The 27,825-nt window shown below is 53.4% G+C and overlaps 1 protein-coding gene across 2 annotated transcripts; it reads left to right on the top strand.

Moving 5' to 3' along the window:
• OGDHL (oxoglutarate dehydrogenase L) lies at positions 1-27,825 on the top strand. Of its 2 annotated transcripts, none has more exons than XM_045438018.1 (24): positions 1-30; positions 2,422-2,493; positions 3,553-3,757; positions 6,066-6,224; positions 11,147-11,249; positions 11,644-11,759; positions 11,907-12,061; positions 12,869-13,015; positions 14,839-14,929; positions 16,000-16,179; positions 16,418-16,546; positions 18,107-18,286; positions 18,580-18,732; positions 19,271-19,373; positions 19,891-20,019; positions 20,979-21,129; positions 21,623-21,750; positions 22,376-22,554; positions 24,304-24,375; positions 24,464-24,589; positions 24,693-24,765; positions 26,129-26,292; positions 26,466-26,620; positions 27,077-27,825. In XM_045438018.1, the coding sequence occupies exons 3-24, from the start codon at positions 3,554-3,556 to the stop codon at positions 27,198-27,200; spliced, it is 3,021 nt and encodes a 1,006-aa protein (XP_045293974.1). In that variant the 5' UTR covers positions 1-30; positions 2,422-2,493; position 3,553; the 3' UTR covers positions 27,201-27,825. The 2 variants fall into 2 exon arrangements, with proteins under 2 accessions (XP_045293974.1, XP_045293973.1); XM_045438017.1 differs by having other exon boundaries at positions 11-120.

Genomic DNA, 27,825 nt, shown 5'->3' with positions numbered 1-27,825 from the left:
CGGCAGGCGCCACAGCGTCACGTGACCCAGGTAATTGGCTGGGCTCGCTGCTCACCCTCTGCGCGCAGCCCCTGACTTGCAGCTTCCAGGACTGCGCTCCCGCGCGGACCCGACGGCCCGGTGAGCGCGGCTGCCTCGCCACTCCGGGTCCCTGCGCCTCCTCTTCTCCTGCCGTCTTGGGGGGCGGCCCCTCTGCTCCCCTGTCCCGGGGCGCCGCTGCACTGGGTCCTGAGCCAGGCCCCGTCGGGGGTGGTGGGAGAGGGAGTGAGCGTGACCTTGGCTCCGCCCTTATCTGGCCAAGGCCTCTCCAAAGACCCCCAGCCCTTCGCGCACGTTCGACCCTGTGAATGCAGTGTTTTGCGTGAAGGAGCGACTTGCTAACGGTGGGGTTTCAGGCATCAGCGTGGGTTCTTCAGCTCAAAGACTGTATACTGTCCATGCTGCCTTTCGTGGCCTTGTGGGGGGAGGGAGGCGGTGTGAGCTGCTGCTCGTCACCCTCAACAGGCCAGGCTTTGGAGGGCTGCCGAGCTGGGGATGGGGAGGGTCCAGCGTTAGGTGCCTGGCGGGACACACCAGGCAGTTTCCAAGTCTGAGGACCTCGTGGGGGCAGGGCCCTTACAGAAAGCTTTAACCAGGGTCTCTGCTTACAGATGAGGAAACTGAGACCGTGAGAGAGGCCGGGAGGGGAGTGAGGTCGCAGTCAGCCTGGGAAGTGCTTCTCCCGTACCCCGAGAGATGTTGGGGGAGACAGAGATGTTGGGGGAGACGGGAAGGTGCAGCGGGGTACAGTGGGCATAAACCGGACCTTAAGGACCCCATTCTGACCCCCCCTCCACCATGGGCCCAAGCCCGCCCTTGCGTCCCCTTCCCTGCGACTCCTCCCCACACACACCACAGCCTCTTGGAACAGGTCCTGACTACCTTTGTACTTTTATAACCTCTGGGCTTTAGCTCAGGCCCTTTGTCTCTGCCAGTGAAATAAGCACACCCCTCCCTGCCCTGCTTCCTACCTTGGAGTCTGCCTTCTCTTGGGTTCAGCAAACTAGGGAAAAGCCCACCCAGTTCTTAGAATGTGGGGCCAGAGTAGGCCTGCAGCATTGCCAGTCCAGCCTCCATTGCTGCCTGGCTTCAAGGTCTTGGGGAGGGCCCTTCCCCTCTTTGGATCTCTGTTAACTCATCTTAACAATGGACATACTGCAGGAGGAGTCCTCACCAGCACAGCCCAGACAGGGCCTTGCATGTGGGAGGCTTCCTGGACAGCATGTGTGCAGTTGTTATGGTTGTGGGGTTGGGGGTGGGGATGGGACTGACCTTGTCCCTAGAGAAGAGACCCCCAAAGAGTTGCCCCGAGCAACCTACCTGTTATTAGTCCACTGGGGACTGGGCTGGGCAGAGGGTCCACAGCATGCCTGGCTGACTCTTTGCTGTCGCCTTCGCCTGGGTGGACAGGACCTGGTAGGGTTGGCTGGGGCTCTGGCTCCAGATACTGAGGTTGGTTCTGTCTCTAGCCCTCCAGGGTTCCTGGGTCCTCAAGCCCTGCTGGGATGGGGGCAGGGGTAGCCAGCTGGCTGCCTTCCTACCAGGCCAGGTGAAGGTCATAGCAGTGTCCAGCAGCCACTCTAGACCATTCAGTGTTTGTGACACAGTATTTCTGTACTAGGCCACGCTGGACACAGCCAGTCTTTGTCACTGCCACCCTGAGCCATCCCATTCCCCTGTGAGGGTGGGGATGGGTGCTGGCAGAGAGAGCATTTCTGGCTGTTGCTATTGGAAAGGGCATGTCATTCTGAGAAATCTGGGTTTACATCCTGAGTCTCTAGTGAGGAGGGTACAAGTTCTGGAACCATACTGAGCCCCATCACTCACCAGTTTCCCTTTTATAACGTGGGGCTAATCTAAGTGCCCACCACATGAGATTGCTGAGAGGGTTAAATAAGCACAGTACCTACCCCAGAGTCAGTGCTCACAGTCTGTGTGCTTTTATTTTTATTCCCACAATGGATGGTCTTGGTGTCTGGTTTCCTTTGCCTTTAGAATGGGGATGATAGAGCTTCTTGGCTTGTTTAGATTCTTCTGATGTTCTAGGCCAGTATGTCCTATGTCTCTCCATCATTGCCCAGAGCTGTATGGGCAGGGTCAGCCCTGTATTTGCCTAGGGACAGTCAGTAGTAGAGCAGGGGTTGGGACCCTGGCACTCTGATCCCAGAGCCCATGCCTTGAACCCCAACCCAGCACCTGGAGAGGTGCTGTTCTAGGGAGATCTAGCCCCTAATGGCCCTTGCTCTGGAACCTGGACTCATCAGCTGGTGGGGGTGGGCATGTGGGAAGCTTGGGGCACTTGGAGCTCAGGTTCCAGCTGAACCCACCCCCTTCCTCCCTTCACTGGACTATATTTTTGCTTTTTAATTTTACTCTGTTTAGAGTTCCTGCTGGTTGTCCTGAGGAGCCTACTTTCCCTCGCTTAAGAAGACCACCCTCTTCTCTTTACCGCAAGTGAGTTTGGAGGGAGAGAGGGAGGAAGCAGGATGGAAGGGCTTGTAGAAGGGCTAGCCAGATAGTTCTAGAGACTTGGTTGAGCTGATGGGTGGGGGTAGGGTGGGGGAATCCTATCTAGGGGCATTGGCTCAGGACCAGATAGGACCTGGGAGTCAGTTTTGCCCAAGAAGGCATGTTTTCTGGGACTGAGCTGTGCAAGGGGAAGCAGGCTCCTGCTTGTGTGGCCTCTGGTGGGGTGGCTCTGGTGTTGCACCCCACTTACAGGCTGGGATTCTCTGGGCAGAAGCGTGTTGATGAGGATTCAGGGGAAGCTGTTCTGTGTCCAGGCAGTACTAGGCTGGAGCAGAGGAGGGGCTCACACTGGTGGAGATGGGGGTAGGGGAATGGAGGTCCTACTTTACAGATCCTGTGTATGGGGAGGTGGCCTTAGTGGACCCTGCCAAGCTCCCATATTGCCTGGAAAGGGAGCCCCAGGGCTCGCCACTGTGACCGCTTCTGGTCACAGGGACCAGAGACCCAGCAGTGCCATGGGCCCCCTGGGATGGTGTAGCTCAGTCAGCCCCTCTTTCTTCAGGCTTTTTCCTGAGCAGCCATGGTACACCCAGCCCATGAAGGACTCCCCTGCTCGAGTTCCAGGGTGGCCAACTGCGTGGCTCGCTCCTTCTTGGGTGTACTGCCTGCACATGCCCTGTGACCCACACAGTGGGCTCTAGGACCTTGGCTGAGTGCTCCCTTTGGTAGGACCCTGGTGATAGTTGCTAGATCAGGCTTAGGGGGATAGCAGAGAGGGAATGTGGGCTGGGTGGGTGGGCTCAGCAAGACTGGGGCTCAGAATGCTGAATAGCTGTTGGTGAAGTTAATTGAGCTGTGACCTACCACTAGGCAGTGAATCCGGGACTCCTGGCAGACTGTTCCATTTTCTCCTCTGTCTCATCAATGCCTAGCTCAGGGCCCTCTGCCCAGTAGAACCAAAAATACCAGATGAGTGAATGGTGGCCGCCAGAGCCTTTGTTCTGGTCCTGTGGTTTTTACCTCTCCCTCATTGCCTGTGTCCAGAATGAGTCAGCTGAGGCTGCTGCCGTCGCGGCTTGGGGCACAGGCCTCGAGGCTCCTGGCCCCACATGATATCCAGATGTTCAGCTGGCGCAGCAGGTCGTCTGGGCCACCGGCCCCCTTCCCGAGCAGCAAACGTGGAGGCAGCTCCAGTTACATGGAGGAGATGTACTTCGCCTGGTTGGAAAACCCCCAGAGTGTCCACAAGGTCAGCACCCCCTCTCCTCCCGCTGTGGAGGGGGGAAGCTCCTGGAGCTGGGCTGTGGAGGGAGCGGTGACGAGAAGCAGCTTGCCTGCTGTCTGATCTTGGACAGGTTTCTTTGCCTCCATCGTCCCGGTTTATAAAAGCCTTGCCCTTGGTGTTGGGTGAGGAGAGTCTGTTGCTTTCCTGTTTCGGAACCAGCCAGTAGGTGGTAGTCTGGCCTGAGAAGCCCTGAGCCTGTCCTGCTCAGCTGCACCTGGTCTGAGATCTGCCCCTGCCCCCTGGTCATGCTGTGCTGTTTCCAGGTGGCTCTTTGTTATGTAGTTAGGGGCCTAAGTGTTTATATATGTACTGAGCTGACAAAATAAATACCTGCTGATGGTAAGAAAAAATAAATAAATAAAAAATCAGATGACAGGGCAAAAAGGGAGAAGTGAAGCTGCTCTTCTCTTGACTCATTTTCCTTAGAGGAAAGTGATCACATGATTCGAAAACCAAAAGTGTGAAGTTACGCAGTAAAAAGGCTCCCTCCCCACCCATCCTCTGTCTGCTCAGCTCCCATCTGTCTGTCCCCCAGTTTATTCTTAGTTTCTTCTGTATCCTTTCAGAGAGTTTCTTTAGGTAATTTTTTTGCGAGTATAACTCAATTTCCCTCCCTTCACACAAAAGCAACACGTAACATCCGTGGCTTTTCTCCAGCCTTCTTCTCTTAGCACACAACTCCAACATTTTCCATGTCACTGCATCAAGAGCCTCATTGTTCTTTTTCCCAGCTGTGTAGTATTCCATTGTATGGATGTGCCACGCCTGTCCCCACTGACAGATATCTGGCTCATTTCCAGTCCCTGGCTGTCACGACCAGTGCTCCCACGCATCATTTCATACATTTGTCATCTTGTACATTGCAGCTCTCTGTAGGATAAATTCCCCCAAGTGGAATCATTGGGTCACAGAGGATCTGTGTATATAATTCTGATGGGCCTTGCCAAATTGCTTTCCAGAGGGCTTGTGCCACTTGTTCTTTTGAAGAAGGGTGCGAAGAAAACACTTGTGTTCTAGAACATGGAGGTGCTTAGGCATATGCATATCTGCTTTTGGCTTCTACATGAATAGTACACTTTTTTTTTTTTAATATATACATTTTTTAAGTTTATTTATTTAGAGAAAGTACAAGTGCTAGCAAGAGGGGCAGAGAGAGAGAGAGAGAGAGAGAATCCCAAGTAAGCTCTGCTCTGTCAACGCAGAGCTCAATATGGGGCTCAAACTCATGAGCCACCATGAGATCATGACCTGAGCCAAAATCAAGAGCCGGATGCTTAACTGACTGAGCCACCCAGGTGGCCTCTGCTTGGTTCACTTTATAGTTACATATCTTGGTGATATTCTACCTGTTCCACAATAATAAATGCACCTTATTTTTTTAAGACTGCATTATCTTCCAGAATCTAAATGTACCATCATCTATCTAACCTGTGTCCTATTGGTCACCACTTAGATTTTTTTAAGGTCTTATTTTTATTTATTTTCATTTTTAAGTAATCTCTGTACCGAACGTGGGGTTCAGACTTACAACCCCAAGATCAAGAGTCACATACTTCACCGACTGAACCAGCCAGGTGCCCCTAGATTTTTTTTACATTGTCATTTTTTAAAAAAATGTTTATTTATTTTTGAGACAATGCAAGAGACAGAGTGCAAGCAGCAGAGGGGCAGACAGAGGGAGACACAGAATCTGAAGCAGGCTCCAGGCTCTGAGCTGTCAGCACAGAGCCCGATGCAGGGCTTGAACCCACAGACCGTGAGATCATGACCTGAGCTGAAGTCGGACGCTTAGCCAACTGAACCACCCAGGTGCCCCTACATTGTCATTTTTATGAACAATCCTGTAGGGAACATCCTTGTATGTATATCTAGGCACTCCTGTATAAATACATTTCTAGCAGTGGAAATGCTGGTTCAAAAGATACATTCATTGAAAATATTGAGAGGGCCTGCCTGCCTAATTGCCCTCCTGCCAACCCACAATGTGTGAAGGCATGTTTCCCCCAGGGCTAGAAGCCCCTTTTACACCTGAAGCATCTGAGTCACAAGTTAGAGCCTTCCCCCGACAGCCTTCCAAGCTGGGGACTGAAGAGATCCAGGCTTTAGGTTGGAGGGTCCTGGGCTGGTTGAAAGGGGTTTTCTCGGCAGGGTTCTGGGAAGGCCCAAAGAACTATGGTGGTGAAAGAACACCCAGCACCCGCTGGGGACCCCAACCAGGACCACCCCCACTCCTCCTGGACCCTGACCTGGCTGTTTTCTTGCCTCTTCCCAGTCCTGGGACAGCTTCTTCCGGAAAGCCAGTGAGGAAGCCGCCTGTGACCCAGCTCAGTCACTGTTCCCTGAGAGCAGGCCATCAGTCTCGAGCCGGACCAAGACCAGCAAGCTGGTGGAGGACCACCTAGCTGTGCAGTCCCTGATCCGGGCCTACCAGGTAAGTGACTGGGAGGGCCCAGGTTTCGAGGCTGGATTGGCTTCTGGGATATGGCCACGTGCTGACGGAAGGGGACTGGCTCAGCTCCAGAGTCATCTTCCCCAGAGATTCCTTCTCTGAGTCCTCTGTTGGGTGGCTCTCACTCCTCCCGTTACTTGCTGTCCGTTACTGTTTATGTCATTAACCACCCCCTGGTATTTTTTGTGCATACTGGTATTTTGTTTGTTGGTGGTCTTTCTTAATGGAGTGCGGTCTCAGAAACCACTATGCCCCAAGCTTCCAGAGGAGTACTTAGTAAGTAATCAGTTTCAGTAAATGTTGAATGAAATGTTGAATGAATGTTCAGTAAATGTTGAGTAGATTGACCCTTGTTAATAATGTCTGTTTCCTCTTCTTTAAAAAAATTTTTTTTAAATGTTCACTTACATAAATAAACATTATGTATGAGAGAGAGCAAGAGCGCATAAGCGGGGGAGGGACAGAGAGAGAGAGGGAGACACAGAATCTGAAGCAGGCTCTGAGCTGTCAGTGCAAAGCCCGACGTGGGACTCAAACTCAAGAACTGTGAGATCATGACCTGAGCCAAAGTTGGATGCTTAACCGACTGAGCCACCCAGGTGCCCCTTCTGTTTTCTCTTCTTGACTGAGCATTCCAACAGGACTGAGACTGATACACAGCAGGTACCTAATTAGGGTTTACAGAATGAATGGATGGATAGTTCAGTAAGCAGCACTTCCTCTATCAGCTGCTCTGTTCTGGAGACTTAGGCTCTTCCCTGCTGGGTCCCCAGCGCCCCTGCTCTGACAAAGCATCTTGATGACGTTCCATATTCTTGGTCTTGACTGAACAGGACTAATTGGAGGGCTGCTCTGGGTGTTCCTTCCATAACAAGCGTAATCATTTGGGATCTCTCTGGGAATCTGGCAGAAAGTGTTTCATGAGAGAAACATGTCAGGCAGACATGCTGAAGGAAGGAAAAGGGCGTCCGGGGCCCTTGGCAGAGACTCCGTGGGAAGGAGCAGCAAGCCACCGCAGGAGCCGGGGGAGGAGGAGGCCTTAGCAAATGGAAAAGGTGCCTTGCCTCTGAATGAGGCGCTCTGTGGGGTGGCAGCTGCACTTCCTGTGTACCAGTTATGCTGGGAGGGAAGCGGGAGGTGAGCAGGCCTGAGGACCCATGGATTGTGGGCCACCTGCAAGCAAACAGTAATAATTGTTCTTCTTGACTGGCTGAAAGAGCCAGAAAATGATCTAGCCGTTGACTTTGAAAACCAAGAGGAAAGAATGTAAAACTCCACATAACATACAAGATAGCATTGGTGCTGCTCAAGGGCCTTATTCTCCAACCACCGTTCCCAGCTCTTCAGCTGCTCTGTGTTCTTCAGCCGAGACTAAGCACTGGAGTCCTTCCAGCGGAGTAGTGTCTGGATTCAGGCATGTTACTGTGTATTTGTAGGGTAAAAATCTGCCAAAGGTTATGCCTGATGTGAGCGAGTTCCCACTGGGTGGGCTGCAGCTCCTCACAGCCCTGGAGGAGGCAGAGTTCTTGTTTGGCTCATCTACACACAGGACTGAAAAATCCCCAGACTTATTATTAAGGACATTTTCAAACATATAAGAGGTAGAAGAATTGTGTCGCAAACCCCACACCGATAAATACAGGGCCAGTCTTGATTCCTCTGTTAACCACCTCTGGCCCTCACCTGTTGGCCCTTGATGATTTTGAAGCAAATCCTGGACATACCATTTCATTCACCAGACATTTTAGGATGGATTTCTGTAGGTAAGGCTCTTGAAAAATGTACCATGATAGCACCGTCACACCTAAAAATGTTAACAATCACCCTTAATGTCATCAGATATGCAGTTGGTATTCATGTTTGCCTGTTTGTCTACAGATTCCTCTCTGTCTTTGTGTTTGCCATTTTATTTATTTATTTATTTATTTATTTATTTATTTATTTATCATGTGGAACAAACCAGGTTGTTTGTGCTGTAGAGTTTTCCTGAGTCTGGATTGTGCTGATTGCATCCCCATGGTGTCACTTTATCTGTCCCTTTGTCCCATGTAATTTCTATAAATTGGTAATTAGACTAGAAGCTTTATCCAATATAGATTTAAGTTTTTTGTTTCAAAATCAGCTTCCTGGTGGTGATGGGTACTTCATCAGTCAGCAGCTTTGGATGATTATTTCCTGGACACATTAATTCATTAGGAGTGGTAAAAATGGTGATGATATTCTAATTCTACTTTTGTTTCTTTGTTTATTACCTGAAGTACTTCTATCAGGAGAAACTTACCTTTGTCAGCTCCACTTCTCCTGAGGTGCAAATTGTATAGGAAAGGCAAGATCAATGCTTGATTTTCAAAAGTATGACATGGTTCCTTAGTGTACTCCAAAGGTGGCCAATGAAGGTTTTTCTTATTATTTAGTATGATATTAATGCGTGAATTTAAACCTATTTGATGAATTATTTATTTAATTTTAATGTTCATTTATTTCTGAGAGAGAGACAGCATGAGTGAGGGAAGGGCAGAGAGAGAGGGAGACACAGCATCTGAAGTAGACTCCAGCCTCTGAGCTGTCAGCACAGAGCCCAATGCAGGGCTTGAACCCATGAACCGTGAGACCATGACCTGAGCTGAGATTGGATGCTTAACTGACTGAGCCACCCAGGTGCCCCTATTTGATGAGTTTTAATCTGTTATAGAGTTATAGATACCATCCTTCTCATTGTCAAAATGTGTCCTTATTCCCTGCCCCAGCAGTGTTTGAGGACCCCTTTCTTATCTGGTATGACAAGATGCTCTGAGCTTATCTTGTACATTTCTGTCTAGCACTGGACCAGCCAGTTCTTCACGGAGTGCTGGGAGGGTCACTGCTATGGTCTGGTCATGACTTCTGGGCCTTTTCAGCGGTTAGAGCCAGGAAATATGTGTTATTTTTTTTAAGATTTTTTTTTAAAGTTTATTTATTTATTTTGAGAGAGAAAGAGAGGAGAGAGAGAATCCCAAACAGGCTTTGCACTGTCAGCATGGTGCCCAACAAGGCTCGAACCCACAAACTGTGAGATCATGACCTGAGCTGGAGTCAAGAGTCAGATGCTTAACAGATTGAATCACCCAGGTGCCCCTAACAGACAACACATTTATGGGTTTATACTGATGTTTCCAGATACTCCAAATGCAGGACTTAAGGTTTGTTCTTGACCTCATCAATCTTACGTCAGTGTCTTCTTTTAAAGATGCCAGAAATAGGGGCGCCTGGGTGGCTCAGTCGGTTAAGCGGCCGACTTCGGCTCAGGTCATGATCTCATGGTCCATGAGTTTGAGCCCCGCGTCGGGCTCTGTGCTGACAGCTCAGAGCCTGGAGCCTGTTTCAGATTCTGTGTTTCCCTCTCTCTGACCCTCCCCCATTCATGCTCTGTCTCTGTCTCAAAAATAAATAAACGTGGGGAGCCTGGGTGGCTCAGTCGGTTAAGCGTCTGACTTCGGCTCAGGTCATGATTTCACGGTTCGTGAGTTCAGGCCCTGCGTCGGGCTCTGTGCTGATGGCTCGGAGCCTGGAGCCTGTTTCGGATTCTGTGTCTTCCTCTCTCTCTGACCCTCTCCCGTTCATGCTCTGTCTCTCTCTGTCTCAAAAATAAATAAACGTTAAAAAAAATAAATAAAAATAAACATTAAAAAAATTTTTAAAAAAAAAATAAAGATGCCAGAAATAGAGGTCTGAAAGACATCAATACAACGACTATTTGATTTTCCCACAGCCTGCACACTGTGGTTTTAAAATATAATTCTACTGCTGCCACTATTGATTGGTACTAGAAATGAATTTATAATATTTTTTTCCTGGAGTTCTGTTTGTCTGTTGGGGACATTCTGTTAGTCAGTTGTGTAGTTACGCCACCAATGGATGCATGAATCCATTGGTTTTGTTTTACTTTAATTTTTAAAACTTCATTTTGTTTTATAGCGATATAAACTATTTACAAGATTCCAAAATCAAATTTTCAAAGCCAAATGTATCCTTAAAAGTCTAGTTTCCATCCCTGGCATTCTACTCTATTCCTTTTACCAGAGATCATGGTTTTTCTTACTTTATGGTTTTCTTGTTTTATGATGTATTTTTCTAATGCCTATGTTCATTTGTATATATACAAATACATGCAAATGCATATATTTACTTGAATCTTCTCTTTCTTAGATAATGGGTAGTTTGCCACACATACTTTTCTATAATTTTTTTTTTTTTTTGCTTAACAGTATTTTGGGGAGGCTACTTCCTAGTAGCAGATAGGGATTTTTTTTTTTATTACTCTTAACAGCTCTGTAGTACTCCCCGTGGGGATTTCCCATATCCACACGGCAGTCTTCTATTGATAGACATTTGGAAGCTTCTAGAATTTTGCGATTACTAATAGTACTGTAGTGAACACTTCTTTTTTTTTTTTTAATTTTTTTTTTTTCAACGTTTATTTATTTTTGGGACAGAGAGAGACAGAGCATGAACGGGGGAGGGGCAGAGAGAGAGGGAGACACAGAATCGGAAACAGGCTCCAGGCTCTGAGCCATCAGCCCAGAGCCTGACACGGGGCTCGAACTCACGGACCGCGAGATCGTGACCTGGCTGAAGTCGGACGCTTAACTGACTGCGCCACCCAGGCGCCCCTGTAGTGAACACTTTTGTGTATGCATGCTTTCTTATTTTTGAAAGTGGCATGATGTACTTTTAAGCCGAGTGGAGCTCCTGCACACCTTAGTGGTCATGGCAAAGGCAGCGTGCAGTGGCTGGATGCTGGAGACATGTGGAAAGTTGAAATTCTGAAGTGGGAAATGAGGGGCCAGGGCCCAGAACTTTGCTTTTGGTGAGGGTGTGTCCATCTGGGTCCCAGCCTGGCCCTGACCTTTTTCCCCTTCTCCCAGATTCGAGGCCACCATGTGGCCCAGCTGGACCCCCTGGGCATTCTGGATGCAGACCTGGACTCCTTTGTGCCCTCGGACTTAATCACAACCATCGATAAACTGGGTGAGAGTTCGTATTGCTCTGGCAGTGCCGAGGCCGGCTGGTGGTGCCTGTGGCCCTGTGAGGGGCTCTGAGATAGTTTGCCTCCAGGACCTGGGGTCCAGCAATCAGCCCCAGAAGCTTTCTTCTGACCTTTGCCCGGCTACCTCATATGATCTTCCCTCATCCCTAGCCCGTGCACTATGTGCAGCAAGCTTGTGTCCCAGCCTACCCTTGTGGTACAGGCTGGGTTCTTTTACCCCTCGGCACCCTGCAGACAGAGTCCTTGAGCTTTAGGCTGGAACTGGTGGGAGAGTGCCGGGGGCACTGTTGGAAGGTCTGGGGATATGGCTGGGCCCCACCTGGCCTGATCCCTCTCTCCTCCCCTCTGCTGCCTGGGCTGTGTGTATCTCCTCAGCGTTCTATGACCTGAGGGAGGCTGACCTAGATAAGGAGTTCCAGCTGCCCACGACCACCTTCATCGGGGGATCTGAGCATACCCTCTCTCTGCGGGAGATCATTCGGCGCCTGGAGGTGAGCACATACAAGTGTGTCAGGCACACCTGCCGGCTGTCTCTGGAGTGTGCTAGAGGGAGGGAGGATGCTGCCTTTTGTATTGCAGATGCTGGGACCGTTGCCCCTCTTCCTGGCTCCTTGTGGAGTCCCCACCTATTCCCCCAGAGCACCTACTGCCAGCACATTGGCCTGGAATTCATGTTCATCAATGACGTGGAGCAGTGCCAGTGGATCCGGCAGAAGTTTGAGACCCCTGGTGTGATGCAGTTCTCCAGTGAGGAGAAGCGGACCCTGCTGGCCCGGCTGGTGCGCTCCATGAGGTCAGGCCCCCGGCACCACGCAGGGTGGCTGCAGTGGTTGGTTGGTCTGCTGCAGGGCCATATGAGATGTCCCGGGCCCTGGCTGAGAAATTAGGATAACTGGTAGGGGAAGTCAGGACTGGATGGGCCTCACCCCTGGCCCAGGGGAGGTCCATAGGAGCATCAGGGGCCAGGTGGCAGGGATGGGCTCCAGGAGAACATGACAGCAGGGGCAGAAGTGGCAGAAAGTGGCTGCGAGAGTTCGGGCAGAAAGGTGCCCCTACATGGAGTGAGTGTAGCAGTGCTTCCTTGCAGGTGGGGCACCACCTGGCTGTGCCCACTGGCTGTCCGAAGCTGGGTCCAGGGCTGGCAGGGGCCTAGAAGAGAGCGGGGCTCAGCTGCTGGGTGCAGAGTGGATCTGTGGTGGTGAGGTACAGGATGGAATTTGAGCTGAGTGCTGAGGAGGTCTTTGTGTCATGGAAAGGGCGGAGTGTGTGTGTGTGTGTGTGTGTGCATGTGTGTGCATGTGTGCATGCACAGGACTATGGGCTGGGAGCAGGGGGAGATGGGTTATTGGAACAGTCTGACTGGAAGGGGGAGGGGGGTAACAGCTGGGGATGCGTGCAAGCAGAGGTCTTTATTTAGGCTGGGGGGATGCCCAGTCTCCTTCTGGCCTATGCTCCTGGTTGGTGGATTTTGATGGCAGGTCCTGACTGCAGAGGAAGGTGATGTTGCTGCTCCCTCTGCCCCGGGCATCCAACTGTGACCCTCATCAACAGCCTCTGTGACCCCCAGCCTCTCCATCCTTTCCCTTCTCTCCCCAAGCAGGTTTGAAGACTTCCTGGCCCGGAAATGGTCCTCGGAGAAGCGATTTGGCCTGGAGGGCTGTGAGGTCATGATTCCTGCCCTCAAGACCATCATAGACAAATCCAGTGAGATGGGGATCGAGAATGTCATCCTGGGGATGCCACACAGGTGGGCCCCCTTCCTGCTCCTCCACAGCCCATCTCTTCTCCAGGCCCAGCAGAATGAGATGGAAGGGAGGGGATGAAAATCAGAGCAGGGGTTTTGGGGGAACCTGAGGCAGGATGGCCTAGAAAGTTCTCAGAGTCGCTGGGCCCCAGGGCCTGCTCAGCACAGAGTCAGGCCCCTGGCCAAAGCCACATGGAGGCAGGGACTAACCAGGTTTGCTCAGACTCAGTTTTTCTCTCCCCATGTTGCCGCTGTCCCCAGGAGGGTCAGGATTTCAGAAAAAGGGTGTCATACCTCTGGAGGTTCCTGTGGACAAGGAGATGTGGAGGGTTATGTCCCAGGGAAGTGAGGGCAGGGCCTGGGCAGGTGGCCGTGGGTTGGCACCCTCTGGAGGGGGATCTCTGGAGGTGAGCTGAGGGCTTTTTCCCCTGGCTGCAAGCTGACTGCATGTTTCCCTGAGACCTTGATAGACTTGGAAGGCTGGCCTGGCAGCTGGGCGGTTACCTCTGAGCTAGAGCCTATGGACTAGTGAGGAATACAGCCTGGGGACAGAGACCAAGGTGACCAGGGGTCCTGTGGAATGTGGCATAAGAGGACATGCAGAGCAGCCTCAGGGGCAAAGCCCCAGCATTTCCTGCGACCGTCTCCACCTGCTTGTGGGTGGGCCAGTCCTGGGCCACACTAGCACGGGGGGTGGCTAGGTGTCCAGTTGCGGTGTGAGAGGGTCTCCCTCCTGTGGGCTGGCTGCCAGGAGCCTGGGGTTTGTCTGTGATGGCTCCTTGCTCTGAGGGGCCCAGAAATGCCCAGTGTCTCATCAGAGGATCAGGAAGAGCTGGCTCAGTGTTCTGAGGTCCCCCACACATGGTTTCAGTGGAACTCTTGGGGAGGATGGCACTGAGCAGCCAAGGGCAGATGTGGGACTGTAGGGTGGTGCTGGGAGAGGCTCCTGGCCTGAGGAGCGCCTTGGGAGCCAAAGGACTGTTTTACGCCAAGCTTCCATAGTGGGAGTTAAGGGGACTCTGAGGCTACAGGGCTTGTCCGAGAGGGGCTGAGGTTGTTCATTCAGCTCCTGTGGCCTCATAGCCCTGACCCACAGAACAGGAGAGAGGCCCACCTGGAAGATGGCCCTTCTGTGAGGCCAGAGGTCTGGCCAGGATGTGTGCAGGCCTGGGGCTGATGTCTGCTGGTGGGCTATGGGGGGTGAGTTCTGAGGCCTCCGCAATGTCCCGATCAACCTGGTGCCCACCCCTGAATTAAACCGCTGCCTGATGGGAAGTCCAGGCTGCACTAGAGAGTCCCTGGTCTCTGGCTGCTTTCCTGTCCCCACCACCCTTAGACCTCAGCTTTCCTGAACAGGTCCCCTGATAACTCCTGCCCTTAGGATCAGTCCAGTCCCCTCATCCCCATCCTCCATCAAGACACTGATGGCTGGGCTGGGAGTCATGTACGAGCAGCTGTGGGTAGCAGATTGGGGCTGAGGTGCTGGGTTAGGCTCAGCTTTTGGCTGGAGGACAGCGGGGTGGAGGTGCTGGGGGATGGTGCATGTGCATCCTGCCATGAGGCTGAGTGGCTTCTGCTTGAGGACCTCCAGAGTCTTGAGTTGTACAGGGGTGTCTAGGGGAGCTGGCCCACCAGAGCCACTCATGTGCCCTTGTAGATTGAGACAGGATGAGAGGGCCAGGGCTCCCTTGGGCTGTACTGGGAGGGCTCCCCTGACCGCCATGCTGGGCTCTGGTAGGCCCAGGTGGGCAGGAGTGGGGGGATGCTGGGGCCTGTCGCAGGAGGTGGCCTCTGCAAGATGAAAGTCCTACCACTTCTGGCTGCAGGGGCAGGCTGAATGTGCTGGCCAATGTGATCCGCAAGGACCTGGAGCAGATTTTCTGCCAGTTTGACCCCAAGCTGGAGGCAGCAGATGAGGTAGGTGTCAAGCCCTGGTCCCAGATATCTGGGAGGTAGATTCGGGAGGGGCTGGACCAGAAGCATCCAGGCTCAAACAGATCTGTAGATGGATGGATATGTGGAAGAATGGGGAGAGAATGGGTATGTTGTTGTGAGGCCACCAAGGTGAGTGCTATGATCTCTGAAACTTGGGAGAGTCCTCAGGTAATCTGGACCAACCTCCTTGTTTTTCAGCCAGGGAAACTGAGGCCCAGACACAGAGAGTACACATGGGGGAAAGGCATAGGGAGGGAGAGAGATAGGATCCTAAGCAGGCCCCACGTCATCAGTGCAGAGCCTGGACTCGGGGCTCAAAGTCATGAACCATGAGATCATGACCTGAGTCGAAACCAAGGGTTGGATGCTTAACCGACTAAGCCAACCAGGCGCCCCTGCTCATTTTTCTGTGGGATTTTGGGCTTTGTCTTACTGGTTTGTAAAAGTGCTTTATATATTGAGGGTGTTAGCCTTTGCCTGCATTTGTCTTATAGTTAACTTTTCTCAGCTTGAGTTTTTTCCCCCTAATACTGCATGGATTTGCTTCCTTCATGGCAGATTTATTAAATTTTAGCCGCCTTATTTTTTATATGGCTTCTGAGATTTGTACGTTGTTTTTGAAGGGTCTTGAAACATATATAATGTTTTTCTCTGCTGTACTGTAGGCTCATCTGTCATGTGTACATTGTTGGTTGCTTTGGTGCAAGGAGTTAGGTAGGGGTCCAGCTCCAGTATTTGCCACCGGTCTCAACACCCCCTTCATTTCTCTGCTTGCACCGTCATTAATGCTGAGGACAGTAGTTGATCATGTGAAGGGCTTCTGATGAGGGACCTTGGCTGGCCTCTGAGGCCTGGGGGAACCTGCCTGCCTTTCACAAAGAGGGGCAGTATGTGGGGTGGGAGGGCAGGACGAGGGTGTAGGTCGGGAATAGCAGTCTTCCCAGGGAGCAGAATCCAGGGAGCGTCCCAGTCGCGCTGTGGGCTTGCACGTCCACATGTCTGCCTGTGCGGGTGAGAGGGGTGGGTTCATCACGGCCCACCTCAACTTTCAGGGCTCCGGAGACGTCAAGTATCACCTCGGCATGTACCATGAGAGAATCAACCGGGTCACCAACAGAAATATCACTTTGTCCCTTGTGGCCAACCCCTCCCACCTGGAAGCTGTGGACCCTGTGGTGCAGGGAAAAACAAAGGCAGAACAGTTCTACCGAGGGGATGCCCAGGGCAAGAAGGTGAACTCACCTGGGTGCTAAGGAGTGGGCTCTGAGGGGCTGGGCTCTGAGGAATGGGCTCTGAGGGCTGGGCTCAGGAATGGGCTCCGAGGGGCCGGGCTCTAAGGAGTGGCCTTTGAGGGCCGGGCTCTGAGTGAGTAATGATCCCTGAGGAACAGGCCCTGGATCTTTGCAGTATGGTGCACAGAGATGGGCTGCACAGGCTTGGGCTCCTCTTGGCTCACATCCTGCCCTGCAGGTCATGTCCATCCTGGTTCACGGGGACGCTGCCTTCGCCGGCCAAGGCGTGGTGTATGAGACCTTCCACCTGAGTGACCTGCCCTCTTACACCACCAATGGTACTGTGCACGTCGTCGTCAACAACCAGGTGAGTGCCTGGGCTGCCTGCCAGGCCTCGTCAGTGTCCCCCATTCCTGAAATTCAGGTAGCACTTTGGGGGAAGTGTGCGGTGATCCTGGTTTTAATCCCACTGCTCTGCCACTCCCCAATGTATGACTTCAGGCAGACCAGCCTGGTCTGTGAAATTGGTGTGTGTCTGTATGTATACATATACATATACATATACATATACATATACATATACATATACACATACACATATACATACACATACATATATACATATACACATATACATGTATGTGCACATATACGTATGCACATGCATACACATATAGACACACATATACACACATATATACATATACATACACATATACATATATACACACATACACATATACATATGCATATGTATACGATACACATATACATATATATATACACATACACATATACATGTACGTGCACATATACATATGCACATGTGTACACATACACATATACATACACATATACATACACATATACATACATATATACATATACATATACATATACATACACATACACATACACATATACATATATACACACATACACATATACATATGCACATGTATACAATACACATATACATATATACACACATATACATACACATACACATACACATACACATACACATATACATATACACATACATAAATACACACGCACCATGGAGAACGTTGTAAGGACAGATATACAGGTGTAACTGGCACAGAGGCTGGACATGAAACTAGATGCTGCTTTTAGCTCTATAGGAACCAGTCTTAGAACACAGCTGTCACAGGCCTTTGCTCTTCAGGCAGCTGTGCTTACTAATAGCTCTTCTGAGCCTATAAAGCCCTGAATTAATTGCCTTATTTGCATTAAGTCATTTAATCTTCACAGAATAACCCTGTGAGGTGGTAGTTAATGAGCCCTTTTCATAGATGAGGAGACTGAGGCTTTGGGAATTTAAGTACCTTGCTCAGAATTGCACACATAGCAACTGATGGGACTGGCAGTTACCCACGCCTGCATTCTTACTACCTCTGTGTAAAATGCAGGAAAAAAAAAAGACATGATTTCCCTGGTGTTGCTGCCATCCCTGTTGGGCCTGCTGCTACGCCTGATTTAGGGGCCATTTACTCTTTAAAAAAATTTTTTTTAATGTTTATTTTTGAGAGAGAGAGAGAGAGAGACAGAGAGAGACAGCATGAGCAGGGAAGGGGCAGAGAGAGAGGGCGACACAGAATCCGAAGCAGGCTCCAGGCTTTGAGCTGTCAGCACAGAGCCCGATGCAGGGCCTGAACCCACCAACCATGATATCATGACCTGAGCTGAAGTCAGACGCTTAACTGATTGAACCACCCAGGCGCCCCAGGGCCATTGACTCTCAGCCCTTCATGTGCCATGTATCTCCTGGTCACACCTAATGGACCCCAAGGCAAAGACAACTCCTGTTTCCTTGACCCACCGGTCTCCCAGGCAGTTTCTTTGACCCACTGCCTGTCTAGCTCTAAGAATACAGAGGTGCTGTCATTTCCTCCTGCTTCTGCAGATCGGCTTCACCACAGACCCCCGCATGGCCCGCTCATCACCATACCCCACCGATGTGGCTCGTGTGGTTAACGCGCCTATCTTCCACGTGAACGCAGATGACCCAGAGGCCGTGATATATGTGTGCAGTGTGGCAGCTGAGTGGAGGAACACCTTCAATAAAGATGTTGTGGTGGACTTGGTGGGTTTGGGGCTGTGAGCATGGTGGGGAGTATATAACCTGTCCCTGCTGTGCCACGTGGGCCACGTCTGCCATATCTTTGGCAGTGAGGGCTGGGAGTGCTTCTCGGGTGGAAGGTTTAGTGCCCCCAAGAACAGTCTGTACAAAGGTGGGGCATTCGGTGATAGGTGGTAGTGGGGGGCTTTCAGGGGCCTCGAAGGGTGTACCCTGCCAGCTGTGCCCCAGTTGTGCAGTGACTAGGCCTGTACTGCCTGGGGACACGGACTGAGCCCCTCCCCATGCTGTCCTTGCAGGTCTGTTACCGCCGGCGTGGCCACAATGAGATGGATGAGCCCATGTTCACGCAGCCGCTCATGTACAAGCAGATCCACAGACAGGTGCCTGTGCTGAAGAAGTACGCGGACAAGCTCATTGCTGAGGGCACTGTCACCCTGCAAGAGTTCGAGGTGGGCAGGCTAGCATCATGGACACCTGGGATAAGCCTCCAGTAGAGCCGGGACCCTGGGGTAGTTGGTGATGTTGGCAATGATTTAAAGAAGTAGCCAATATGGCCTTTGTCCCTAACATCCCCTAGCTGTCAAGGACAGAGAACCAAAGACATTTACAGCCTGGTGGGGCATAGGGAATGCTGCCATGTGGGGGAAGCTCAGCCTCAGGCAGGAGTCCAGAAGACTTCCTACAGGAGGCAGGCCTGAACTGTTGTCCTCACAGTTATCTGTGGATGCATTGGTCCTCGCGCCTTGAGGGAGCTCTGAGAGGAAGCACTATGACTCTTTTCTGAGCCGCCTCCAAGTCCCTTGCTAAGCAGGAGGGATCCCCCTTAATTCTGAGACTTTGGCCTCTGGCCACAGGGTCCCTGCAGGCCAGCAGACAGACAGTTCTAGAATGTAGTGAGGAGGACCAGAGTTTACGAGTCTGGGTTGATCCAGCCTCTGGCTGTCTGGGCCATCAATACCTCAATCCCCACATTCCCCCTGATTTCAGGAAGAAATTGCCAAATATGACCGGATCTGTGAGGAGGCGTATGGCAGGTCCAAGGATAAAAAGATTCTGCATATAAAGCACTGGCTGGACTCCCCCTGGCCCGGTGAGCGAGTGGTGTGTGGCTGAGAGTGATTCCCCAGGGCCTGGGACCAGGGTTGCAGTGGGCCCTGGTAAGGGCAGTCACTGCCCAGCCCAGAGGCTGCGGGCTCCATGCATGAGACTCCTGAGGCTGTTGGGGGGCTGATTCCTGCAGGTGGGGATGGGCCTGGATACAGGAGAGATGGCATGTGTAACCAGCTATTCTCTGGAAAGGGAGGGCTGAACCAAAGCTGGTGGACACCAGAGTGGAGAGAGCCTGGGGGAGGGGTGCTCAGAGGGCCTCCGTGGGATAGAGCTGGATGGCTGTGACCCTGGGCCCAGGGAGTGGTCCCCACAGGGGCCCAGGGGAAGATAGGAACTGAGCTGCGGCTGTGAGCTGTTGCAGGTGCCGAGGGTGGGTCAGGGTTTGAGTGCAGGTGGGGTTAAGGAAGATGTGGGCCCCTGCGTCCTGGGGAGGCACAATGACCAGGGGATCTGAGGCCCGATCACCACCCAGAAGCACTCAGACTCTGCTCTCTCAGGCTTCTTCAATGTGGACGGGGAGCCCAAGAGCATGACGTGCCCGGCCACAGGCATTCCTGAGGACGTGCTGACCCACATTGGTGAAGTGGCCAGCTCCGTGCCCCTGAAGGACTTTAAGATCCACACAGGTGAGGTTGCTGTGCAGGATGGTGCTTAGGGGTCAGGGAGGGCTGGCCGTGTCCCCACTTGGTTGTTGGCACGTCGGCTGAGCTCTTGGAACCTCTTGTGAGGTGTCCATGATAATAGTTGCTCTTAGGGCGGGCAGATGTAGAAGCCACGCTCCCTGCTGGATGCCAGTGACCAAGGCTTACGTTGGGCACCTTGGATTTTCCCAGTACCTTTGCTGGGGATGTCTGCGGTCAAACAGAAGGAGAGCAGGGAAGCAGGGGCTCCTGTGGAGTGGGTAGTTGGACCTGGAATGTCAGGGGTGGGCAGGGGGGTGGGCAGGAGTGCTGGGCCTGCTGCTGACCTGGATGGATGAGACAGGGCAACCCTGCCACTCCTGGGTGAGCCTAGCTGTACCTCCTGGCTGTGGCCGTCCTGGTTGGGCAGCCTGGAAGGCCCCCAAGATGGTGTGGGGTGCCTGTACACCCTCGGACCAGCCTGTGGGAGTTCCAAGGGGATTCCTCCACAGTGTGCGTGGCAGCCCAGACGTCTTGGGGTGCCCACTCTGTGTGCGTGTCACATGGGTCCCATGTGGGTATAGGACCAACAGGAGCCCCGCTTGGGCTGGGTGCCTGGGCTCAGATCCAGACATCTCTATAGTGCTGTGGTCATGCATAAGATAATTCCCTCTTCTGAGCCTCAGTCTCCTCATCTAGAGAGTGGCAGGTGACCTGTGGTGAATGTTCCTCAGTGCATGTGGCATCTACATGTGGCAGGTGCTCTCCTAGTGATGCCTGCTCCTTCCCGAAGGGAGGGAAGCTGGGGATGGCGCGCTCAGTCCTGCTCATGGAGTGGGTTTCCTGCGGCCTGCCAAGGCCCTGCTCTGTGGGAGGGATGTCCGTGGAGTACATACACAGCTGGGCTGTCCCAGGTGGGGTCGCCAAGTCCCTGAATCCCTCAGGCCGGCTGCTTGTTCCCGCAGGCCTCTCTCGAATCCTGCGGGGCCGTGCAGATATGATCAAGAACCGGACGGTGGACTGGGCACTGGCAGAGTACATGGCCTTTGGCTCCCTGCTCAAGGAGGGTATCCACGTGCGGCTTAGTGGGCAGGACGTGGAGAGGGGCACGTTCAGGTGAGGGTGGGGAACATTCTCTGGGTCCTGGGCCCCATGGGCATTAGCCTTGTCCACATTGACCCCACGGGCTTTCTGGGAGCTCATCTGTGCTGCTCGGAGTCTCCCAGAGTCAGCCCAGGAGCTCCGGAGTGGAGTTGGCTCTTCCTTCTCTTCCTGGACCATGTCTGGGGAAGCCTTATCTGGCTGAGGTAGTCACAGGCAACCCCATCAGCATCCCCAGCCCCTGCTCTTGGGTCAAGCCATCAGAAGGTTGCTGGGCCACTCTCTGACCCTGTGGGATTACCACTGGGAAGGGAGGCTACCTGGAGGAGAGACCAGATTGCTCTGGCTTCCCAGGATCTTCTTGGTGTGGCCATCCTATGGAATTCTGTCTGATTTCCTGGCACAGTGACAGAGGCTTGCCTGCCTCCTGTTACCTGGTCCACCTGCTGTGGGTGAACAGGTGGTAATCCACCTGCCCTCCATCCCTTCCCCATCTGTCTCTCTCTAGTCACCGGCACCACGTTCTCCATGACCAGGAAGTTGACCGGAGGACGTGTGTCCCCATGAACCACCTTTGGCCTGACCAGGCCCCCTACACTGTGTGCAACAGCTCCCTCTCAGAGTATGGAGTCCTGGGTGGGTCAGAACTCTGCCTGCAGGTCAGACGGGCCCTGAGATGCCTGGGGACTGGACAGGGTCTTGCACCCCAAGCTATCCTAGCTTTATTGTTTTGACCATGACCACCCCTGCACTGCACCCAACAGTTCTATCTCCAGAGCCCCTCTTTAGGCTCTGGGCTCCTGGGACTATGTCCCCTGTACTCTCTCTCCCTTGGCTTGACCTTTAGCTGGCCTGCTTCCTCCCTCACTGTCTCCTTCCAGAGGCAGAAACCCTGAAGAGACCAGCCCCCCACTCCCTCCCTTCCCCTCAACATCACTGCAAATATTTTGGGGGGTTCCTCTTGGCAGATGGCTCCTGCTGCCTCCCCAAGGTATCTTTGGACTCGGCTCCTTGTCTAGATAATGCTAAAGCTGGCCATAGGTGAGGTCGGAGCTGAGGGTGGGCATCTCTGGGCGTATTGTCATCTCCCAGGAAGGAAGATTCTGGCCTTTGGGCCCAAGGAGTCCCCTGGCTCTTGCTGGCCCGCTGGGAAGGATGGGTGGGGGCAGGGAGAGTGTATGAAGAAGAGCTGGGTTTGAATGGAGCCACTGCCACTTGATGGCAATGTGTGGCAGGCTCTGTGTCTGTGCCTTCTGTTTAGGCTTTGAGCTGGGCTATGCCATGGCAAGCCCCAATGCCCTGGTCCTCTGGGAGGCTCAGTTTGGTGACTTTCACAACACGGCCCAGTGCATCATCGACCAGTTCATCAGCACCGGCCAGGCCAAGTGGGTGCGGCACAACGGCATCGTACTGCTGCTGCCCCATGGCATGGAGGGCATGGTGAGGGCCATTGTGGTGGCTGGGGGCTGGGTGGGCTGTGGCACTCCTGGGAGAAGGTGGGTGGACCCTTGGCCTCCAGCCAGGTTGGGGGGTGTTTTTCTTCCGGGCCCCTGGAACACACGGGTCTGCTCAGGTTGGGGCCTGCGTAGGTCTGCGTTGCTGCTGTGCTGACATTGCTGTCACTAGCAGTAAAGTCGCTGATATGTCTGAGGGTTTGCTCTGGGCTGGGTGCTGTTTAAAACCCTCTCTGTGAGCTCTTCCAGTGCTTACAACAAATTAACGAACTAGGTACTGCTTCCGGTTTGCAGATGAGGGAAACTGAGGCACAGAGAAGTCGCGTGGCTTGCCCAAGGTCACACAGCTAGAAGCTGAGGTCTGAATGTCATGCTGTGCCGTCCTGCCAGTCCTGTGGTCTTCTCCTGAGTGACCAGTGTGTGTGCCGCACACAGGGAAGAGGGAGGATGTGCAGGCCCGTGAGGGAGGGAAAGGGAGGAGCAGAGCCCTCAGCCTGACCAGCTGGGGGGATGGGAGGGCTGCACCGGCTCCAGGGAAGCCTCTGTGACCTCTGCCTGGCTCTGTGACCTGGGGCAGGGCCTTCCCCACCCTGGATGATTGGGCTACAGTGGATGTCCCTTGAGGGCCTGTTCAGCTTGGACTGGTCATCTAGTCAGGGACCGGTCACTATTATCATCACCGAATGGCTGTTCAGAGCCAGGACTCCCTGTGCTGAGCATCTTTTTTTTTTTTTTTGAGAGAGAGCACCCGCACACTGCATGAGTGGGGGAGGGGCAGAGAGAGGGAGACAGAGGATCCGAAGTGGGCTTTGCACTGACAGCAGAGAGCCTGCTGTAGGGCTGGAACTCACGTACTGTGAGATCATGACCTGAGCCTAAGTCAACAGTTGGCTGTTTAACCAACTGAGCCACCCAGGCGCCCCTGTGCTGAGCATCTTGAGCACCGCGTGTAGTCCTGTGGGATTCTCACTACTGGACTGGGTGGTCAGTTCTGTGGCCTGTTTCACACTTGAAAGAAGTGGACTGGCCCTGCCCAAGGACATTTAGCTGGAGAGGCACAGGGTGGAGCTTGAGCCAGGCTGGGTGGGGAGGGTTGGGTGGCCTGCCTGTTGCCGTGGCGCCGGGTCCTTGGGGCTGTGGGGCAGGTCGCCCTCATCTCATGGGGAGCCACCTCCTGGAGGTCAGTGTGGTGTTGTCTTGCTGCTGCCATGGAGCGGAGCAGCCCGTGTGGGCGAGAGCAGGAGCAGGAGTCAGGGTTCGAATGTGCCTCCTGTGGCTGAGTGACTGTGGGGTTGTTCCTTCATCTCTCTGCCACTCACCGTCATCTGCAAAGCGAGGAAACAAATGTCTACACCATGGGGCTGCTTTCAAGATTAGTGAGTGATGTGTATTTGGTCCATAGAGCTGTGCCTAGCACCCAGCAGGTACTCAGTAAATGGTAACTGCTGTAGGTCAGAACATTCAGGAAAAAGCATCTCACCTTGGCCTTTTTGCCTGTCCTTCCTGCCCTACACATTCACGTGTGCTGGCTCTAGCCAGACCCTCCTCTGAGAATGTCCTCTCTACTCTTCTTCCACATTCCTGGTCCTTTACTGTGGTTTGGGCTCCAAAGAGAGAGGGCATCTCCTCCAAGAAGCCACCCAGACTTTCCCCTGAGCCCTGGGCCTTTGCAGGGCCAGGGGTCTGTCCTGTGTGACACTTAGGCCAGCCTGTGCCATGTAGCACTTGTTTTCAGGGCCCGGAACACTCCTCAGCAAGGCCTGAGAGGTTCCTGCAGATGAGCAACGATGACTCCGATGCCTACCCCGTGAGTAGTGCCCTCCCTCCTCCGGGGCAAGGCCAGGGCGTGGGGGGCCACGGGCCGGCCACCTCCCAGCCATACCCCGGCCCCCCAGGTGTTCACCGAGGACTTCGAGGTGAGCCAGCTCTACGATTGCAACTGGATTGTTGTCAATTGCTCCACACCGGCCAACTACTTTCACGTGCTGCGCCGCCAGGTCCTGCTGCCCTTCCGCAAGCCGGTGAGCTGCCTGCCCTACTCACCGCCATAGCAGTGCCGGGCCCGGCTGTGGGAGCCCTGCCCAGGCAGGGCAGCTGGCAGCTGGGCACATGTTTCCCCCTTAGCTGATCATCTTCACACCCAAGTCTCTGCTGAGGCACCCGGAGGCCAAGTCCAGCTTTGACCAAATGGTATCCGGTAAGTGCCCAAGTGTGTTGGGGAGGTGGCTGATGGGGGGCCTGGTGGCCCATGGCCCTCTGCTCCCGGGACTCTTCCGTCCTCGCCTCCATCCGTGCCTCTGCAACAGCTCCTGGCTCATTCCTCACCGGTGGCTGGGTTGGGAGTTTAGCATGGTGGCCGCCTGACATGGTCTGGCTTGGGTCACTTGGGCTGAGAAGCAGGGCCAGAGCAGGGCGCTGGGTGCTCCCCCAGCTACAAAGCAGGGCCCACCTGGCTGTGCTGGGGGAGCTGAGATGTGGGAGGCCTGGTGGAGGTCTGACCAGTACAGCAGGCCACGGAGTATCATTCAGTTATTCATTCAGTGTTCTTTCACTCATGAACCAAATAGATACTACTGGCCCTGGGGACCCAGTGCTCTTTCCAGGAGCTTTCAGGCTCCTTTACCCAGGAGTTGAGGGCCAGATAAAGCATCTGAAGGACCAGGTGTTGGAATTGAGATGTGAGCCAGGGGAGGACCAGGGAGGGGCAGATGTGGGGCCCTGACGCTTGGGAGAGCAGAGCCATCTTGGAACACAGTCCTGGGTAGTAGGGAGAATGGCAGGTGCTGGCCAGGAAGGGACTTGGCAGTGTGGACAGGTGTTTGTTTGTCACCTGTGTGTGTTGGGGCATCCCCTCTGGTGTGGGCAGGTGACTGAGCCGGCAGTTCAGAGCTCTGGCCTTGGCACTGCGGACCTCCCAGGCTGAACACCCGATGCTGGCTTTTCTCTGCTGAGGCCTGGCAGCCAGGCACCCTCTGGGCTTCAGTGTCCTCACTTGAGATTTGGGGACACTATAGTGTCTTCCTCAGAGGTTTTTGGAGCATTCTTGGCTTGGTGCCTGGCACGTGGTGTGAGCCCAGGGAGGAAAAATGTACAGAACTTGGGAGATGGTGGCCTGGCTGCAGGCCTGAGGGAGGAAGGGAGAAATGTGCGCAGCCTCCCAGACAGCTCACCTTCTAGCTTGGTGAGCAGGTGGCTGGAGTGCATGCAGAAGGTAAGCGTGACTGGATGGGGAGCAGGTTGGGGGCAGATGTTGATGCTATCAGATGAGGACTTGATGTCACCTTCTCTATCCTCTCCAAGGGCTCTCCCTGTCATACCTGCCCCTCCGTCTTGGCTCCAGCCCATTTCTTCCCCTTTCCTGTGACATCTCAGGGTGTCATCTGTCCCCTGCTCTGTGGTTTGGCTCAAGAAGCCACAGATCCAAACCTGGGGAGTTAGTCTCAGTGGCCAGGGAGAGCATGGGGGTGGCTAGGGATGCGGGTCCTATTCTCGAGCTGTTCTGGCCAAGCTGATGCACCTGTGGGAGGTGATGTCCCTGCCATGCCCTGTTGGACCTCCAGGGGCCAGCTTCCAGCGGGTGATTCCTGAGGATGGGGCTGCAGCGCAGACTCCTGAGCAGGTGCGGCGACTCATCTTCTGCACTGGAAAGGTGTACTACGACCTGGTGAAGGAGCGGAGCAGCCAGGGCCTGGAGGAACAAGTGGCCATCACCCGCCTGGAGCAGGTGCACCCCATGCCCTCACCCAGTCGGAGTGGTGGACAAGGTCAAAGCACCGGCCCCCGGGCTTTGGGCAGCATGCCAGGCAGGGCCGGGACTAGGCCCCACGAGGGGAGCTGGGGCTGTGGGCACACCCCCCTTCTCCTGGCTGTACTCTGCTTTCTCCCTGCCTGCCCCAGATCTCTCCATTCCCCTTCGACCTGATCAAGCAAGAGGCAGAGAAGTACCCGGGCGCAGAGCTGGTGTGGTGCCAGGAGGAGCACAAGAACATGGGCTACTATGACTACATCAGCCCGCGCTTCATGACCATCCTGAGTCGGGCACGGCCCATATGGTAACGAAGCTGGGGGTAGGGGTGCCTGCCACCTACCCCTTGCCTCTGATGAGCCCAAGGGACTCTGAAGGCCTGAGGCTTCGTCCTGGCTCTGCCCGGCCCATTTGCTGTGTGAGCCAGAACTGGCCACTGCCCTTCTCTGGACCACATTGGAAATCAAGGGGATAGTTTCATAGTCCCTGCTGGCTTTATGGCTGTTGGGGACAGACCAGGGACCCCATCAGTTCCACCTTACGGAGACTAAACCTTTGTCTTCGTTCTGCAGCCGGAACTGAACTAGAAGACTTGCTGCATATCTCAGAGCTCCTTTGATAATAGGCCAGTCACTTAGTCTCTTGGGACCTCAGGCTCTTCACCTCTATGGCAGGATGATGATCAGGATTAGACCCGATGCAGTCCTGGGGTAGTGGCCAGGCCAGGCCCAGACCTCCTTTTAACGTGTCTCTTCTCCCCCAGGTACGTTGGCCGTGACCCAGCGGCTGCACCAGCCACAGGAAACAGGAACACTCACCTGGTTTCTCTGAAGAAGTTTCTGGATACTGCCTTTAATCTCCAGGCCTTTGAGGGCAAGACATTTTAGAGCTGGCAAGGCCCTGACTGGGTATTGCTGTGGGACTGGCTGGTGAGGGGAGGGACGGGTGTGCTCCTGCCCAGGAGAGGGGCTGTCCAGACCCCCAGGATAAAACAATACTCACGTAAGTGATTAAGGCCAAAGGTAGGTGCTGCTGGCTCAGTATTATGCTACCTTGGACCTTGGTGTTTGTTTATGTCAGAATCTGTTAGGACTGAGCAAGCCAGAGGGCTCTGATAGATGGGCTGTAGTTTGGGAGTGTTTCCCCGCTTGCCCTGGTCTTCCTGAAATTTTTGTGTGACTTCTCCATCTGTGCTGTTCGTGTCTCTGCAGACAGCCACCCAGGAGCCCATGTCTTTGGCCCCTATCTCCCATCCTGGTAGATCTGGTTGCTGCTTACCCTGTCCTTGTTCATTTGTAGATTCAAGGAATGTTCTGTTTTGTGCTCTTAGAAATAAAGATTTCAGCAATAACAACCAGGTGAAGCAAAACCATGCCAGGTGATTTAAATGTGCTCTGTTTTATGGAGCGTGTCATAATGAGGTATGTCAGCTTCTGTGTGAAATACAGCCGCAGCTCAAGTGTACCAAAGCAGAAAACCAAATAACAGAGAAATAAAAAAGTGCTTAAGAGA

This window comes from Leopardus geoffroyi, chromosome D2 (genome assembly GCF_018350155.1).
Source record: "Leopardus geoffroyi isolate Oge1 chromosome D2, O.geoffroyi_Oge1_pat1.0, whole genome shotgun sequence".
Taxonomy (NCBI): domain Eukaryota; kingdom Metazoa; phylum Chordata; class Mammalia; order Carnivora; family Felidae; genus Leopardus; species Leopardus geoffroyi.
The sequence above is the reverse complement of the archived record's forward strand: the minus strand, read 5'-3'. Positions and strand labels throughout refer to the sequence as shown.